This window comes from Dinoponera quadriceps, unplaced genomic scaffold, assembly GCF_001313825.1.
Source record: "Dinoponera quadriceps isolate SergipeBrazil2010 unplaced genomic scaffold, ASM131382v1 scaffold533, whole genome shotgun sequence".
Taxonomy (NCBI): Eukaryota; Metazoa; Arthropoda; class Insecta; order Hymenoptera; family Formicidae; genus Dinoponera; species Dinoponera quadriceps.
The window spans coordinates 846,413-865,275 of NW_014554780.1; the positions used below are offsets into that span (position 1 = coordinate 846,413).

The following is an 18,863-nucleotide window of genomic DNA, read 5'->3' on the forward strand; positions in this document are numbered from 1 at the left end:
CCCCCCCCCCCCCCCCCTCCCTACCGAGGTGCACGCGAGCGTGACAATAGGCGGATACGCGCGGTGTCATAAATATAACGACAATAAGTCCCTTCCCTTCGCGCATCCGTGTGTCTGAAAACGGCCGCCGGTTTTCAGAATCAATAGCGTTTAGCGCGAATATATATACCGCCACGGGGTGCCACGGGGCGAGAAAAATAGAAGTGTCTCGTACACGTGCGTGCGAGAACTTCACTGGATAGAAAGGCCGAGGTCCGTTTCTCCAGCTCTTCAACTTAGACAGAGAAGTCTTGCAATTTGCGAATCTCTCGAAAGCACATATTATGCGGCGATTAAAGACCGAATTTACAGTGGAGCGCAGGAAACCTGGAATTATCGTAACGATTATGAACGTCTGAGATTCCTTCACGGCTGAAAATTGAAGAGAAACAGGCATCGGCGTCCTTTCCTCCGAAAGGACACGAAACGCAGTCACGTAATGTCTCGGAATTTCATACGCATTAACCGTTAGCAGTTTCATTAATTTTACCATAGTTTCCAGTAACGACGTTACGTCCGCGCTATACACAGTAAAGACACTTTGTACTCGTGTCAAAATCGGTCCTTGTTACAATTTTGGTGTTAAATCTTTAACATAATAATGCTTGCACCCTCGACTTCCAGTCGGTGACCAGCCACGAGGGATAATGTCGTGGGTGGCGAACACGCCAAGAAGCTCGTACTACATGCTTAACGTCAACGGTCACAACTTGTACAGATTGAATTATCCACTAAGACTTAATAAGTGGTACCACTCCTGCCAGAGCTGGAACGGTCGCACCGGGGAGTGGCAGATCTGGGTCAACGACGAACGCGTAGGTCGCGGGTTCAATAACAGGGTAAGCACGATTTTATGTTGCCTTTGACCCCCCAGCGCTCTCCGTCTTCTCGCGCGCGCGCATTCTTAGATAAATAAATAAACAAATATATATATCGAGTTGGTGGAAAGTAAACATGCCACGTGTGTGATTCTCAGTGATATTCGGGGCCGAAGTTCCGTCAGTCAAACATCTCGAGAGGATCCGGTGTAATTTTGACGAGCGAAAATGATGATTTTATCGTACGACGTGTTGTCGAGCCGTGTAAACAGCCGGGGATTGAAATCACGCCGTTTTAAATGATCGGAACGATGAACAACGGCCCGCAGTCTTTCCGTGTCTCCGAGACTCCGTTTTCAATTCGCGAAAATGTCCTCAGATATCGTCGATTCGACGTTATCTTCTCGCCGAGAAAAGATTTCCGGGCTTTCCGGTTATACGATATCAGGAAATTCGGAGCGACGATTAATTCTGCCGAAGTCCCGAGTTGGAAAGTAAACCCAGAGATGAGCAAAGGATCTCCTCTTTCTAAACTGAAAGTCGGCGGTTTTGCTCCGCCGTACCGTCTCCGAAGTTCGCGCTGAGCCACTTACGTTTACACGCGAATTAGAACTTCGCCGGGAGGCCGTCGAAGACGTCGTAACTTGAGCCGCGCTCCAGAGAAGCTAATTGTTCCTCATCTTCGTGGGGACGTATTACGACATAGGCCTACTTACAATTACGCGACAGGATCGTCGGATCTAGCTTGTTGCGTCGTCCCCAGAACTCGTCACGAAATCTCACCCGACAGATCGCCGACGAGCAATTTCGAGGCTACGATGGCCGATAATACGTAAGAAACGTGCGGTTTCTCAGATTGCATTTCTCGTGCAGCGAATCTGGGTCGCTGCGAGGGGGGCGAACGCGCGAATGGCCGCATTGTCCTTGGTACACTTGAAAATAAAATCTCACAGATCCGCTCCGTGTCGATCTCTGAGTCGAGGTTTACGATTGTTCCGCTAATCACACACTGAAGGAAAGAAGTGCTGCATTCGAGTAAATATTTGCTGAGGAGTATTGGAATAATCATTTCATTTGGATCATGTAAATATATACCTTTTACTTAAATATAGCACAGTGGAAAAGAAAAAGTGTTACATTCAAGTAATATTTACTTAATCCAAGTAAAATAATTACTCCGATAGTCTTTAATAAATATTTATTTAAACGTAGAACTTTTTTCTTTTAATATATATATACACATAATTATATTATAACAATTACAGAAAGGCCTATTCCCGATTATTCTCTTGAAATGATTAGAATCGATAAGTACGAATATCTAAACAAGTTTCTGTAAATGTAGCGCATAAATCAAAGTGCTGGTCTACGCGCGCACGATATGTTCGCAATCATGCATGTCTAATTATACCGCACAATCAGCTTCTGATACGAATGTCAACCGCGATGAAATTGCAGGTCACGTCGCGCGCCGAATGAATGCATTAACGTGGAATCAATTAATGATTGAAAAGTGTCGCCGTTCGTATGCGCTGTGGAGCGATTGTACGCGGATAAAACGCGCGCTCGGCTGACTGTACGCGTGGTTTTACTACTGCGGCGCGGGATATCCGGCCGCCGCTAATTCCATCACGGAGAGTTACGTAAATTGCTTTCCGTTTCTGTTCGACATCCGGGTAACTTCCTCGATGACAAAAATAAGACACACTTTCTACATTAAAACAATTTCGAGATAATGCAACCCAACGTAATGTTGAATGTGGAAATATTCATCGAAATGAGAAAGATTAATTAATCGTTCCGTTCGCGAGATTATTCTCGCGTCGGAGTTCGTGCGCCGTGAAAGAAATTTCACGACGAGGAACGTCACGCTGGGAAATTCTTCGAGACAGATAAATTTAATTCCCGCGCGATTAATACAAAGACGAGCGCGCGGACGCGTTTTTTTCTGCGTCTAATAAAGAAGTGCAAATTTCACGCGTAAGTCACGAATGGGCGGCTAATTAAATTCTCGCGGAAGAAGAAACGAGTACGCGCCACGGTTCTCCCGTGATTGCGTGCGTGTGTTAAGGTTTTATTAACATTCCGCGAGCGTCTCGGGCGAATTATCCTCGTAATAAGAGAAGAGGAAACATTCCGTTCAACGGTAGGGAGAGGCCGCCTTCTCGCACAGCAGTACCTCAGAGTTACATAAAAATCCCCCCGTCGCGCTCAGTCGTCTTAATTATCATTTATGTTAAAGCTGCCAGGAATTTCTCGAACGAACATTGCTTCCGACGTTTTTCAGCACACCGGTCACGTTTGCGAATGTGTCGCGCTCAGCCGCGCGCCTTTCCCACGCGAAAGTCGCGCGATGTCGTGTCGTCGCGCGATTTTCTTGACAGCCGCGCGCGCTCGAAGGTATAAGCGGTGACGTTAGCCAATGTGAAAATATACACACATACACAATGCTAGATAAATAATACAAATGGTCGAGCACAGCTCTGGTTATCTAAACGATTCCAAATTAGAGTATGCAACAATGAGTGGATGTGAGAGGATATAACAAGCGGGGGATCGAGAGGTACGGCAATTAAGCACGAAAGACACTCGCCGTTCGTTCTAATCGCGCAGGAGCCGTCAAGACAGGCGGCTCCCCCCCTCTATCTAGATTGCGCCGGACAGAAACGAAATGGAAAAGAATGGCGACGGAACAGAATAAACGGGAAATGGAAAGGTATAGAATTCCATATCGCGTTATATGTATATTCTCATTCGAGGATACCAAGGTTACTTTCAAATAATGAAAAAGGACAGAAACCAATTTAAATTTCCATATAGCGCCGCTCGGCTGCGGATGCGCAATCTATCCCGGCGGTGCGCTATATATCTCGCGAGGCCGGGGACCATCCCAACTTTCGTTTCTTCTATTTACGTCGGCTGCACGCATCGGCTAATGTACGGACTTTCGTCGAGCGATCGGTTAAATCAGGCGGTTAGATCAGGCTCAGAAATCTGTCTCAACTGTACGAATCGCCGAGGCCAAATGTCTTTCTCTCTCTCTCTCTCTCTCTCTTTCTATCTCGATAATTATCGCAAAATATTTTCCAGATTTTAAGGATCAAGGAATGTATCGTCGTTGGTTATTTCAGTTAGTCGGGCACGTCATCAAAGGCGGCGGAATTGCTATTTCGGGACAAGAGCAACGACAGCTGGGCGGTGGCTTCTTAGAGGGCAAAGGCGCACCACCGGGTAAGACGCTCTTTTTTTCCCCGCTACATTGATAACTTCTGAAAATATTGGGTCGAGTCGTAAGTAACTTCCCGATGAAGATAGCAAATATTTGTTTCTTGCGAACACTCGCGGAGGAAGTCGATAAGCTGCCTCTTGGTTGGGAACGCGCGTCCTTGTTAATAGCGACACGTACACACCTTGGGGCAGACTCCGTTGTAAAAATGTTCGACACGAAAATCCATTTCAAGGGAGAAGAGAAATTGAAGTTATTTATAACTCGATCCAACAGTTTGACCGATATCGTCACGTCATTTCGTCGCCCCTCGTCGAAATTTTCCTCCTGGACGGATCACAGGACGCAGGATGTAGTGACAGTTAGTGACGAATCTCATAACTGTCTTCTTTTTCGCTTCGTTTGAACGCCGAAATTTCAGTCGAAATCTCTAATATCGAAAAATAATAACACATCATGAATGAAGGAAGTCTGTTGCATTATTTGTCAATTTGTCTGTTATATATAATCTCAGATTATTTTACATTGTTTTCATTTAATATTTGCTTATCGCAATACTCCGCGTGCGGTTGATCGAGTTACATAATTGAATTATTGCCCGTCAAAATTAAAAATCAAGAAAGATTAAGTGCAAGTAAACCATTGAGATGATCGAATGTCAAATAATTCTTAAATGTTTATCTAAAAGTCTCGATGAAACGGCGACAAGCAGACATTTATAACATTAAGAAGAAGTGCTCGTGGGGCTAAACTGGAACGAAAATTTCATGTCGGCTGGATAATCGAGACATGACACGACAATGGCATGTATAATTCCCCTTTCAGGCTCCGGTGGCTATCTGGGGGAGCTGACGATGCTGCAGCTGTACAACGTCGCCCTGACCGCGGGGAAGGCGCACAAAGATCACAAGCACCATCACGCCCATCATTACGAACACGATACGAGTAATAACACGCCGAGGAGCACCACGCGAGCGCCCGTAACCGGACCACCTTTGCCGCCGCATCCCTTCCTCACCGGGGGACAGATCAATGCACAAGTATAATTACGTTCCCTTACTTGGTCGACAACCGGCCTTTTATTATTCGGCTAATTACCGTCACTCTGCGCCTTAATTAGCGTTATCGTAAGCAACCGGCGGGGGCTCGCGAGAGAGCCCTGAGAAAAGACGTCCGAAGGACGCTCGCGCAAAAAATTAGGGCGTCTTTAACGCGTCTTTGATGCCTTCTCGAAATTCGACGCTCGTTCGCCACCCACGTTCCGCCACGCTCAAATAGTTCGTGAATATTTCATGGGCGCACGACCGACGTGGTTCCAGGTGAAGATCAATCCGGGAGCGCCGATTCAGATCGTACAAAACGGTCTAACCATTCGTCATCCCGCATTACCGCCGGCGCCGGAATCGCCCCCGCAGCCGCTTCCGCCCCTGAATCTCGATGTTCTCTCGACGACGTTCCCCGCGCTGCAGACGCAATTCTTCGGCAGTCCGACGCTGCAGCAGCAGTTGCCGACCGCCGGCGGATCGTCGTCGCTTTTCCCGGACGGGAGCTATCACAATCTCTTCAAGAGAGAGAAGAGCGAGTCGAAACGGCGAACCCTCAAGGACGAGACAGTGGTGTCGAGCTTGGTCGAGAAGTCCGTCGCCAAGAGAGACATCGAGAAAACTTCGCGACCTGGCAGCTCCGACGGCAAGGTGAGAGCAATCGGGCGATCAAATCGTATTCGTCTTGTTTGAGAATGAGCGACGATCGATGTTGGGAAATTTCTAGGAAAATACAACTCCTAAAAGAGCATCCTCGAAATGATTAACTTAGATAGAGACGGGATAATTTTTCGTTCTATGCCCATGTGAATAAATTAAGTCCTTTTGGTCGCTGTTACGGTATCAAACAAGTACAGTGATCTGTAGATGGGATTGCCTAATTGGACGATAACGACGATGTGCTTGATTTGGCTCTCGAGTTAGTGGCGCTGTCTCTGATATTTCGTGAATATTTCAGCTCACTTTTTCAGGAAGAGAAGAGTGAGCCGAAACTCCGATATATCGAGTTTCAGGTCGTCGCTTTCCCTGTGGAAGCGCACTGCAATTGGGAAGCAAATTAAGGTTAAATTAAATATGACTGCTCCGAAGAATAGTAAAACATGACCTAATGTATCCTGTCTTTGCCAATTTCGGGAGCATTCATACTTAAATTACGCTTAATTTGGTTTTCAATTGCAGGTCACCTTTTCAAGGAGAGCAACGACCCGAGCCTGATATATCAGAGTTTCGGGTCGCTCTTCCCTGAAAAAGTGAGCTGAAATGTTCACGAAACTTCGGAATTAAACCTATGAAGGATGCGGAACTAACTGGGAAACCAAATTAAGCATCGTAATATATCCGCTATCGTTCTTTCAATCGTTTCCATAGATCACTGTACTTTGTTTATACGTAATACCGTCAAATGGGCTTAATTTCTTCACGTGGACGTAGAACGGAAAATCACACACATGTGACGTCGATCTTCCGCGAGAGATCGTGGCGTCACACGTGTGTGTGTGTGTGTGTGTGTGGTGCTCGCAATGTGTGTCAAAAAATTCCTAAAGTCTTTATAGTTTAATTAATAATTTATTAAATATCCTTTCTCTTCTCTCGTAAACGCGTCGCATCATAACTCGATGACAGAAAGGAACGGATATACTTTTGTGCTAATTCACTGAATATTTTTCTGAATTTAAACTCTGAAAGATATTAGTATCTCGACTATATACGCGTACGTTCCCGAAGTAATTTGAGGAGCGTCGGCGAACGGTTAAATTTTAAGTCTCTTCAGCTTCCGACCTACTTAAAGTAGGAAATTAAAAGATTACGCGGCGAATCGGAGTGGAAATAATACCGGGCGAGTGCACTCGACGACTCGCTCGCACGTAAGGATCCTCCGACTTTTCATTACAACCACGCAGCGGAGAAGAATCCACGGCGAGTTAATCGCATCTTCCAGTTTTTCAATCTTCCACATTCCCGAGAGCTTTGTCCTCGCTGCCGCGCGAAGATCATCGACGATGGCGAATCCGGCGGTGACTTCCGCGGTCCGCGTTACCTTCGTTACATGATCCGTCGTTGAATTAAGCGTCCGATGAAAGTTTCACCGGGGAGAAAATCTCCGCCGAAAGTCACCGTGAAGAATTAAACCCCGTTACTGTTCTCGCAAGTGGCTTCTCGCACTTCAGCGGCGCACAATTTACGCTCACGGCCGACTTTACGTTTCTCGTAATCCTCAGGTGACCTTTGTGCCGAGATCGGAAGTCACGGATGAGAAGGAGCTGAGCAAACGAGAAGCCGACAAGAAGAAGAGAGGGCTGTTGCAGTTGGGCGACGGGACGCTCTACGACGACGGATACTCCATCCCTCAAGGCTTGGACAACGATTACTTCTCGGGCCTGATGAATTTCGGCTTGCATCTTAGCAAGTGGACGGACGAGGAGGACGAACGCGAACCGGCCGAGGCCGAGGTCAGGCAAGTGATGGACGTATGTGACGGCTGCGCCGAAGAGCCGTTCGAGAAGGCGCTGGTCATAAGCTGGAGGTCGGTGCCCAAGAAGCTGTATTCCGGTGCGTTGTTCTTGCCGGCGGTGCCGGCGTGCAAGGCGTTCTAAAGGCGCCGGCGAGACGCGCGCGGCAGATCGTGTGCTAGGAGTGACGTTTCGGGACACGCTGCATCGCGAAATCGTCAGCGAATTCGACGGATCGCGCTGGTAATCGCGCGGCCGACCAACGACGATCTCTCGAGAGCCTTTACAAGGGGCATCCCACGCCATGTTTCAGTCGCTGTGTATCTTTTAGTTGTTACGAGAGCGCGGACGTTTTCCGCGCGGACGAGACTGGTGTGACGCGCGGTGAAAACACGTCGAGCGCGACATGTAATCCGTATGTCGAAAAATAAGATTTATTTAATTAGCAGAAATCATCGGGCGCAGCTCTCTCACGGAGCGAGGTACTCTCTGGATTTCCTGCGAAATCTCCAGCTGCGCGCGAAAAAATGGAGCGACAAGTCGAGCGACTCGGATTAGAGCGACTTCTCGCCCTCACGGAGTGAATTCTTCCACCCTGTGACGCGGACTATTTTCACTCGGTGCCGCGGAGTGAATATTTTTATTTTATATCGAGCCTAATTTAACAGCGCGTGTTATAAATAACGAGATCATCGAGCTGTAATCATCCTATCGCCGTTATGTCACTTTCTTTAGTTCGTAATTTCTATTCATAATTTATTTACACTTCATACGGGACTGGAATAAAAGTATTTCAAGTGCTCCTCCGCTCTCTTTTCAATATTATCGATATTTTAGAAAATTTTAGATAAAATCACTAACAATTAGAATAACGTAATGAAGGAAGAATACTTTACATTAAAAAACATAAATTAGAAGAATTCACTCTAAACGAGTTAAAAGAATTCATTCCAAACGAGTGAAACACTCATTCTACGGTTGGAGCTTCGTCACTCTCGCGAGAAGTGAAATGTCACTCCATTTCGAGTGACAGTGTCGTTTGAAGCGAATTCTCACTCGTTTGGAATGAAATTCCGCCCCGAGAAATATAGAGAGTATTTGGTCATTTCGTCAGCGTAATGTAGGACAGTATTACTTCGTGAGGTATCGGGCGGAGACCGGTCGCGAATTACGACGATCGTGCGTACTATCAACGGAATACTCAAAGTGGTTTCAAGGTGCGCGTTGACCGATCGAACCAGACGACGCGAGGGGAGACTCGATCGATCAGCGACGTACGTCTTGGTCTCAAGACTTAGCTCTAGTGATATTACTTCTTCTTTATTGCGTAAGTGTGATCTGTACCGAATAAATTTTTATGAATCGTTGCGACCTGGTCCTTTGTTTAATCGATCAGCGTCCGGTCGGAGCCGATGTGACGCGGGGAAACGTTCTTTCGGAGGCGACACAGCGCGCGTAATTGCGCTGATGCCCTCTGCACTGGTAGGGCGTACGAGCGTTGCGTCACTCTTTTTCCATCGAGTAGATTCGGTCTCATTTTCGACGGAGGACATGAAAGCGTCAGACTAAGGACGGAATCTCGTTAACGCGCACTTACCTTGCTCTTGTGGATGTGCTGATGCTGATATTCGCTGTCGAATTCCGGCTCACTGAAGTAGCTCTGATCCTCCCAATGGGGTGGCAGGCCACCTCCGCCACCTGGCACCCCCAAAGGCCCAGGCATTCCTGTTACCCCATCGGCGCTCTCGAAAAGTCTCAGAACACTGCGATCTTTGATGTCTCTCAGGTGCGATCTGAAAGCCAAGACGATTTTTTTCTTTTTTTTTTTTTTTTTAAACTGTGACAGCGTATTCCCCTTGTTATGACACGTAGGCGATAGGAATAACGATCGCTTCAGAAAGGAACGATTTTTGTATCTGAAATTAAGTTAACTTGAACTCTATCCGATCGTATTCCCGCGAGATAAGCTCGGCTTAGATAACGCGGATGTCGTAAGGATCTTACCTCACATCTTCCAGTTCGTAGAACATGTCCTTGTTACTGTCGTGTATGTAAACCTTTACGTGAGGACTGTCCAGGTATTCCATAGTCAGTTGTTTCGGGAAGCTCCTGACAAAGAGAGCTTTAACGGTGTCTATGCTGGTAATCTCGTTCGGTAGCAACGCTCTCTTCGTCTCGTTCCTGTACTGCAGGAACACCAATCCTAGGGAGTCAGGTGACAGAAAAGGAGAAGGTACATTGGTTTGTCGACGAAATGTGTCAATACTATCGGCCGAAACATGTTTCGTATAAATATATCGATACATAGGAGTTATTTTTTTCAAGCCTCCGTCAAACTGTCGTGTTCTTATAAACGCATTCTATTACGCGGATCGACGGTTTTTTATAGCAGCAGAATCGTGCCGAGGAAAGATAGTAGATAATATGGGTATAATAATAATTGTAACAATATCATAATAATTTAACAGGCTGAAATCGATCACTGGTTGATCTGCTCGCGAACGAATCATACGTTCGTAGATTTCTATATTTATTGAATCATAAGTGCATTTCGTGAATTACCTAGTGGTCGCTCCAGAGTTTTACTGGGTGTTCGTACGACGGGCAAGCTGCTCCTTTGCTTGCCACCTCGCCGAAATCCAGTGCTGGAGGTTTCCACCTCGGACATGATGCCCGGGTCGTCATCGAAGAGCATCGTCGAAGATGGGGGCGGATAGCCGCGCGGGAGAGGCGACTGAAAGCATATCGGCTCGATGAGCTTCCAACGCTTCCGGAGCTCCTGAAGCGTTTTTTTTTTCTTTCTTTTTCCTTTTTTATTACGCTTATCGGTGACATCCGCGGGAGAGGGAGTTATTTAGTGCGCTTAAAAACGACACTTGCGCGTGAACGAAATAGCACGAATTAATTAAGTTTAAAAAAAATTGCTCGGAATTAAGTTTCCCGTGAATTTATTCGCCGATACGCGTAATCGGCAGAATCCGCAAATTTCTGCGCAAATTGGATATGAAATTGCAAATTTACGAGAGAATATTCGAAACGAGAGTTTGAAAAGCGCGTCCTTACACTTTACTTCACCGCAGATTTCAATACATTTAACACGGTAATAGAAAATTGATAATGGAAAATTACGAGTGCAATATTTAAAATTGAAGTATACATATCGGAACGATAGTTTTCCGTCGAGCTTATATGATAAAAAGCTCATTCGGATTAACAAAAAAATCGCGTTCTCGTCGTAACTAGTCCCGACATGTGCATCTCCGTAGGACAGGGATTCGATCACATGACGCTGTGAAAGCACACACACATACGACGATTTTTACAGCGAACAATTGGACACACGGTAGGGTCGAGGGGAAAAAATGTCAGAGAGAGGAGGAGAAAACGATCGTACAACCGTGTCAGCATGCCGACATGCACGTCGACGAAAAAAAGTATCGATCGGCAGGCTTGCGACTTGCGTGTGGAAAATAGAAAAATTACCTTTCTCTGGCGAGACTTGGTCCCCATCTGTCGTCGTGGTGCGGCAGGTAACACACGGAAACACACGCACAAAGTAAAAACCAGTTAGATGTGTGCGATACATTACGAAATAGAAAATTACGAGGAAAACACGAGAAGATGGGAAAGAAAAAGAGGGGGGGAGGGGAGGGGAGGAGAATAGAAAGAGAGAAGAAGAAGAAAAGACGCGAAACGACGATTCGCTGGAAACGATCGCGCTTCGAAGGGAGCAGAGGGATTGTGCGACGTCGTATCGTCAACGATCGAACCACTCTCTCCTTTTCTCTCTCTCTCTCTCTCTCTCTTGTTGACGGATCGGTCGTGTAACTCAAACGTAATTGCGACTGCTTGAATACTGCCGTAGCCGTCAATTTCCTGCTCGTAATAGAAACGCGTTCCGCGAACGGTTTTTCGGCGCTTAAGGCGCGCTAAAGCGCGCGTTTGTGGTAATTCAATTGTTACCTCTAGCGTGACGCAATTACGCTTCGTGAATCGTCGTAACCGTCGCAAAGTTAACCCTCGTGAGAAAGAGAAAGAGAATGTCAATGCGCCCCGTTTTCTTTACGACGACGGTCGTAAAGCGGTTCGCGAGATAACCGAGGCTCGCTCGTTTACACGCTTCGCGGTATAACGAGGGATAATGAGAGACGCATATACGCGTGCGGACGCGCAAAGAAACGCGTCTCTCGTCGAAACGTATTTCTCTTTAACTCGCACAGCGGGTGCGAGTAATTCGAATCATTTCCCGCCGTCCCGCACACGGCCTCTCTCTCTCTCTCTCTCTCTCTCTTGACCCAAGTGCGATTATAAAAAAAAAAAGAGAGAAAAAATAAGAATATATCCGTCAATGAGAACGCAGTCGGGGGTTGAGCCGCGCCTTTGACACGTTATTACACCGCGTAGATGTATCATATTTGTGGAAATAAAGATTGCGTGGCCGGCGTTGCACGTTTATGATGTGCAACGCGTGTGCGTGTAAAGCTCACATTCGAGAACGGGACGCGTTGTAAATACCTGCAACGATGCTGGTAATGCTCGGAGATAAGAGGTAAAAGGCGCACAGGTAGGAAGACAAGAGCAAAAGGAAAGGGCAAAGGGAGAAAAAGGAGAGAAAGGGACGAAGGGCGGGGAAGGGGGGAGGAGAAACCGAGGTGCGGGTTACACGTGAATGCATAACTGTAACGAAGGGTTAGGGTCGTTGTGTGCCATACGAGAAGGAATGCAGGGACGGAAGACAGAAATATATACACGGTGTGGCAGCGACCCGCCGGGCTCGCCCGCTTTCATCACGAACGCGCGACTACTGACTCTTTGACCAGCTTGCATATCCAGCGTTAGTTACAACATTCGCAAATGCCGTCCCTACTCGCGACGGGGCAAGTGATCACGCGAGCCACGTAACTTATACAATGTAATTCGTATGTCATGAATTTTAATTTGTGTTATCTCGTTTTCTCCTCGGGCCCGTTCGTTCCGTCCGATTCGCTTACATTCGCGATTCGCCGAGTTTCTCTGTCACTTTCGCAAAATATAAGGATTAAATTGTAATTTCTGTACCGTGTGATTCTATGAAGCACACTGTTGAAGGTGTAAAATTAAAATTTGTACGTGATTGCGAACCAGCGACAAAATATATGTTTTATGAAAAACATTATATATTCCCTTTGCGAGTAACTATTTCTTAGAGTGCTTGAGGACTGATGCTTCTAGAAATTAGGTCGCAAAAACCGATATACCGTTGATACATGAGAAAATACCAAAAGGTTAAGATAGAAGTACTGAAATTACGTTATTTCGTGCGTTTATTATATACCTTTGTACCGATTTCAGAACTTTGGCGGTCCTCTAATCGTGATGTAATCGTGTAAAATCGTGTAAAATAGGAAAGAGAATGTATCTCTTAAATGTAATTAAAAAAAAGAATTGGTCGACTGAACGCAGACGCACCGGATACCATTGACGCCGATCGTACGGGGTTTATGCGGACGCGTTATTTTAGTTGTTTTCACATGGCTGGCATTTTGTCCGCTCGGCGGAATCGTCCGCGGGAGCGATTTCCGTAATTGTTTCGGGCAGCGTAATTTCGTGGTCCACAGCACAATTCTGTTTTTCACGTAGCCACGTCGCGTCGTATCGCTGCGGTACGGAGCCAAGTCGAGCGTCAATTAACGGCGGAGTTGCTGGACGCGATGACGTAACGGCCATATCCGCTATCTCTCGAGTGTGCACCACCTGCGCGGCTACGTTCGATTATCTCCTACAAACCACGAAGACACCACCGGAGGATGGTTCAATAACCACGTGCCGGCCGGGAGGCTGGCTAATCGATCGTCCGACATCCGTCCGACACGAGTCCCGCGATCTTTGGATCTTGCGCGAGCGTGATTTATCGAGCGAGATTCAATAATGTCCGGGATTGCTAAAGGCGGAATCGCGAGGACACGCTCGGCGATCGTGTTTACAGCCGGCGCGAATGACAAGCACGTTCGAAATACACGCGTGAACAAAAACATGCATGGACTTCCGTCCCGATGAAAACGTATCGACTCGCGTATCAACTCACGTATCTTCTGGACAATTTATCAGCTACACGATGCATTATTTCTTGTTTGCTTCATTTAACAAATATTTCATTTAACGAGCGGACGATTGCGTCGGGCATTCGAGATATTAAATATCGCGAATCTGCTTTACCAATTTGCACACTAGAGCATGGACGATGTGTCGTCCAGACGAGGGAAGCGTCTGGACATTTTTACAAGTGTGCTGTATCGATCACGAGTCGTCATTTTGTTTGTGTATTGTTTTATTTCCACGCGTATACCGTTTACAATTTTTGGCATGCGATTGACTAAGTGAAAAAGTAAAAAAAATATATATATATATATCAAAAAGATATCGAAACAATGTAGTATTGATATGGATATGAATATCGAAAGAAAATATCAGTACAAAAATATTGCATTGAAAGAAAAAGTATCAATATTATATCAGTAATATCATAATCTGCTCACAACTCATAAAATCTATTTTCGGGAATATAGTGGAATATATCCGTCACGGTTGACGCCTACTCTCGCACCTCTCAATGCAGTGAAGTGAAAAAAACCTATAATTAACAGCGGCTTTTGGGCCATTATCGGCAAAAGTTTAGACACCCGCGTAATTAAAGCGCGAAAAAGTGAGCCGGAGATCTGAAAAGGCGAGATGAACGAAGAGTTACGTAGATACGTGAACGTTTGATGTGTGTCGGTACTCTTCAATTACCGGACGGCAAGAAACGAGGACGTCGTAGGTGGATGGTAATTAATTAAGCGCTTCCTCTCATTACCCGGCGGTTCTTGACCGCGCGTTGTCCGTCGAAGCTGCGGCCGTTCCGATAACATTTCCTTCATATTTGCATTCAACGCGCGTACGCGCGATGAGTTCATCAAATTAAAGGAAAAAGAAAGGGGGAAAAACCGACCGATCGCATGAGGCGATAACTAGTCGACGTTGAAGTAGCTTTTTCGCTCGATCAAAGTAACGTCCATATTTCGCAATTTCATACACAGTCTTCCCCCGTCCGAGGGAAGAAATACGGCCCGATGCTGTAGCGAAATGCTGAGAGATGAATTTTAGTTACACTCGATGATCCACATCCGCTCCGGTTTCCTGTCTGATCGGGTAAAGACGCGAACGTTGTATGATTTATCGGAAGATATATTTTCGCGTGCAAAGTAAGCAACGTGCGGCGCACTTTCCCCCATGAATAGAGGGGCGAAGGAGAGGAGAGGAATTCGAGACGATGGACAAACATGGGGGGGGGGNCGCGTGTTCCGCAAATAAACGGTGAGCCTCACTGTATCGTGCGTGATGCATCGAGTTAGTAGACGTGTGCCGGTTTCTTGAATGAAACATTGCCGAAAAGGAGAAGTACGCGCCGCTGCCGTACTGCTCGCCGATGCGAAAAACAGTTCGCCCTGTCGTCGCTCGTACGGCATACGTCATCACGTCGGAGCAAATAACAGGTGGAACAGCTGAACATTTCCCATACTCTGCTCTGATACGAAAAGTACCTCGCGAAGTTCACGGATATCATAAAATTATTCCACCCGAATAACACGCGATGCGAATTGAAGAAAAAATGTCGGATAAAAAATTGGACGGACGTAATCTTTCGTTTCGCGTTCTTTTCTTTTTGCATGGGCAGAAACGAGCGACATTTTAATTCCGCGCGGCATTATCGTTCTAAAAATGCAACGACATGCGATGACGCCGCACGCTTGCATGCTCGCACACGTGGCCGGTCTAAATTGCAGCGACACGTTGAGAAACGCCAGTGAAACTGAAGTGTTGTCGATAACGTCCGCGCACTCGAGTATCATTTTTACACATGTCGCGTCTAAATTGTCGAAAATACGAGGGGGAATTGGGGATGACAATGAAAACGCAACGTCGATTCGTGTCTCTAATTCGTGTATCATAGTAAATCAATATTAACCCTCCGCTGCGACTACAAAAACTTGTTATTAAAGCTTTCAAAAATATACGAGAATTTTCTTAAATTTGTATGCAATCTGGAATAGTGTAAAAACGTGCACTGGCTCTCAAAGGCTCACATTGCGGACGGAAGGTACTAAAACAAGTTGCCGGCAGAAGGTTAAATCGCACGAGCGAGAACGAATACTTTACATCGTGATCATAAAGAAATTATGTAAATGTACTTATTCATGAGACGGCAAACTTCAATGTTCGTCGTTCGCCTCGAAGGAGTCACGATATCAAATCGAAACACTGTGCTTTCAATTTCACGGGTGATTTTTGCCTCGAGAGGAGAACTCGGTTCTTAAGTATCCCTGGGTTACTCGCTTACGAGAGATCGAACAACGCGGTATCGATCACGAGCGCGTGGCAGGGGAAGTGTTCAGTCACCCCCATCAAAAACCGAGCGACCCCAAATAACGACACAGTGGGTGGGCGCTACTCTCTCTCGACGGGGAGTTCGAGAATCGCAAATAAATTTATTTCACCTTGGGATATAAAATCCCTTTGGACGCACACGGTGGGAAAGGTTATAGATTTCCCCAAACTGATGCGTGAGGTAGAGTACAAATCGAACGAGAGATAGGAGTTAACATCACATAGAAACAAATGAGCAAATCAAGAGAGCGAGGTGTGGCGTCCGCATCTCGAAGAAGAAAAGGGCGTCCGTTTCTTTTAGTTTCCAATTACGGAAGAATTCTCGAACGTCTCCAAACCAAGCAGATACTACGTTAACTTACACCGTTCGACGAATATATTATATTAATACATTATAATGACCGTCGAGCGAAATATACACAATCGAACTTCAATAACGTTCTTATACGATACATCTCGAAAACGAATTCTGTTTCCGTAATCAAAAACCGACGGAACTCCGTCCCGTCCTCTTTTCCACCAAGACGCGGGCATTACGACACATATAAAATATGAATTTGACAAAATGTAAATAGAAAGAGAGCACGGAGACGAGAGGGGTCTCGTACGGCTCGAGAGACTCTATGGTGTGAACCGTAGTAGAGAGAAAACATTAAAAAAAGAGAGACAATGGTCAAAGGTGGCAATGCCGACGTCGTGGACATCGTGTTGCGACGTTGTAGAAGAGAAGAAATCGAGACAGAGAGATCGTCATCGCAAAACAATAAATGGTGTGTGTATTTACATGTTGCGCGAGCAAAGATTCACCTCGAGATCCATGGTGGTGTGCCGTGAGGGTGGGGTGCCGTATTGGCCGTGCGGTGGCGGCAAATGATGCGGGTGAAGGGGGTGCAGCTGCTGCGCCGCGTTGAACTGCTGATGATGAAGGGAGGGCTGATGATCGCCACCGAGAGTGTGCCTCCTCGGCTCGTCCCTCGAGCGGCCACCCCCGGAGGAACCTCGGGTCCCCGAGCCGCCCCCGCCGCCGGCACCGACCCCCAAGACGCCACCGCCGCCTCCGCCGCCAGCCCGTCTGCCAGGTGTGAGCTCGTTCGAGCCGGGCTCAACCTCCCCCCTGATGGATCCACCTGTAATCATAAGTGTTTCCCATTAGCGATGTCGTTACTGACGATCGAGCGGGCGCGCTGCCGGCGATTCGGCAGACGATCGGATTTGGGAGGCCTTATAAAGTGATGAGATGGGTTCTCCGGGTCGCTCGGTGACGTGGGCGGTGTTCGACGGACGGTATTGGTGCTGGAAGATTGAGATACGAGCCTCTTTTCCTCTCGACTGAAAAGATCGCGCCGATAGAAAGTTATAGCTAGTTTCGGCGCCAAACCTCTTAATTGTAATCTTTTTAAATGTGATAATTGAAAATGCCCGGTGTGTCCGGAGATTCTGATTATTCCGTACGAATGTTCGAGCTGACTTTCATCAGAAGCAGACGAGTTACGCTCACCGCTGCGAACTCGTCAAATACCGTCCGGCGAAACTCCGATGAGCAAACTAAAGTTCTCGTGCAAACTTTGCTGAAAGAAGTACGGATCACGAGAAACATACGGGAGAAAGTCTCGCTCTCGTAGCGGAGAGGGAGAGAGAGAGAGAGAGAGAGAGAGACGAACTTTGCGCGAACTATTAATAAACGACCCCGATGAGGAATCGAAGTAAATAGCTTGCCGGCCGAGCGACCTATTTGGCAGAAAGTGGTCTCGCGACAAAGTGGACTGAGAATAACGCGTTCGCGGAAATGGCTGGGAATAGTCGCCGGCACGGCAACACGTGCGTATACGCGCGAGGGAGAGCATCGTTCTCGCTTACTTATTTCCCACATCGGAAAGTCGAGGCGACCGGCCGGAGAAAGCAAGGTTGCCGATAAGTAATATAGTGTCTGGTTACCCGGAATCACGAGATAGACGCCCTTTGCTCCCCTTATTCGCACCCGCCCGTTTATTTCCCTTTGCTCGGCCGTGTGTGATTTCGCTTTATGTACTTCTGTTCTACACATAGTGAAAGAATGTTCAAGTTACACTCGAGTAAATAATTACTCCAACAATTCGGAAGGAATTTTTACTTGGCTTAAGTAAACCTCACTTGGATGCAAGTGAATATATGACTTCAGTTGGCTTCGCTTCGCACTCGTAATTCGCGGAGTTTTGTTTCCCCAATTTACGTGCCCTACGTAACTGGGTTGAACGCGGCCAATTTCGAGTTTCGCTCCTTTTCGTCCCGGGTTAAAGGTTTATTTGGACTGTCGGCTAACGGGCGACGTGATAGACGGGGGATTAACAATTTTCTTGCATGCACGACGGAACTCGTCGGATTCATCGGCACCAACGTGCACGGGTCATTGTCACGGGCGTGGCAATTTTCGAGCGAGTGTGTGACAAGCTCGTCGAGAACGCGTGATACACTGCAAACGTGCCCCCTCTCTCTCTCTCTCTCGCTCTTTCCTTCCCTCGGATTACAAAAGCGTCGCGCCACCTCGTTTACCCGGCGCGTTATTCCCGGCTTAATCAAATACAAACTCGCTGATGAATACCGGCGGCAGTTTTCTCGCGAACGAACGCGTATTTCCCGGGTCACAATCAATTCTTCGCCGCCAGTACGACGTTGCTTCGCCGGCTTAACGACACGGGAAAACTTCGGCTCGAGTGGAAACACTAACGGAAGTCCCGGGGGAAAATGGGTGAGAAGGTTCGTCGGGGGGTGAACCGAGAGGGACGGGGGATAGTTGGGCAGCATATCGTTCTCCAATTAATGACGAGATTCGGATTCCGGCGCACCTACGAAGCCAGCGATCCGACGATCATGGCGTGGTGCAATACCTCGCGTGGGCGACTAAACG

General features: G+C 47.0%; 2 protein-coding genes across 23 annotated transcripts in view; one reads left to right on the forward strand and one right to left on the reverse strand.

The window, feature by feature from the left end:
• Positions 1-7,765, forward strand: part of LOC106741801 — a 62,941-nt gene extending 55,176 nt beyond the window's left edge. The window contains exons 4-8 of the mRNA XM_014614147.1: positions 664-878; positions 3,989-4,088; positions 4,909-5,123; positions 5,403-5,777; positions 7,346-7,765. Coding sequence (XP_014469633.1) covers positions 664-878; positions 3,989-4,088; positions 4,909-5,123; positions 5,403-5,777; positions 7,346-7,720 — 1,280 coding nt within the window. The 3' untranslated portion in view covers positions 7,721-7,765. The remainder of the gene's footprint in view (positions 1-663; positions 879-3,988; positions 4,089-4,908; positions 5,124-5,402; positions 5,778-7,345) is intronic.
• Positions 1-18,863, reverse strand: part of LOC106741797 — a 215,236-nt gene that overhangs the window by 79,318 nt on the left and 117,055 nt on the right. For 18 of the 22 annotated variants that reach the window (XR_001374212.1, XM_014614120.1, XM_014614131.1 and 15 more), the window contains exons 4-8: positions 16,787-17,106; positions 11,060-11,086; positions 10,139-10,310; positions 9,581-9,788; positions 9,174-9,369 (exon numbers count right to left, since the gene is read on the reverse strand). Coding sequence is in view for 21 of the 22 variants with exons in the window: in XM_014614120.1 (XP_014469606.1) it covers positions 9,174-9,369; positions 9,581-9,788; positions 10,139-10,310; positions 11,060-11,086; positions 16,787-17,106 (923 nt within the window). In the remaining variant the exon portion in view is untranslated. The remainder of the gene's footprint in view (positions 1-9,173; positions 9,370-9,580; positions 9,789-10,138; positions 10,311-11,059; positions 11,087-16,786; positions 17,107-18,863) is intronic. The other 4 variants (XM_014614130.1, XM_014614122.1, XM_014614141.1 and 1 more) reach the window with 2 other exon arrangements.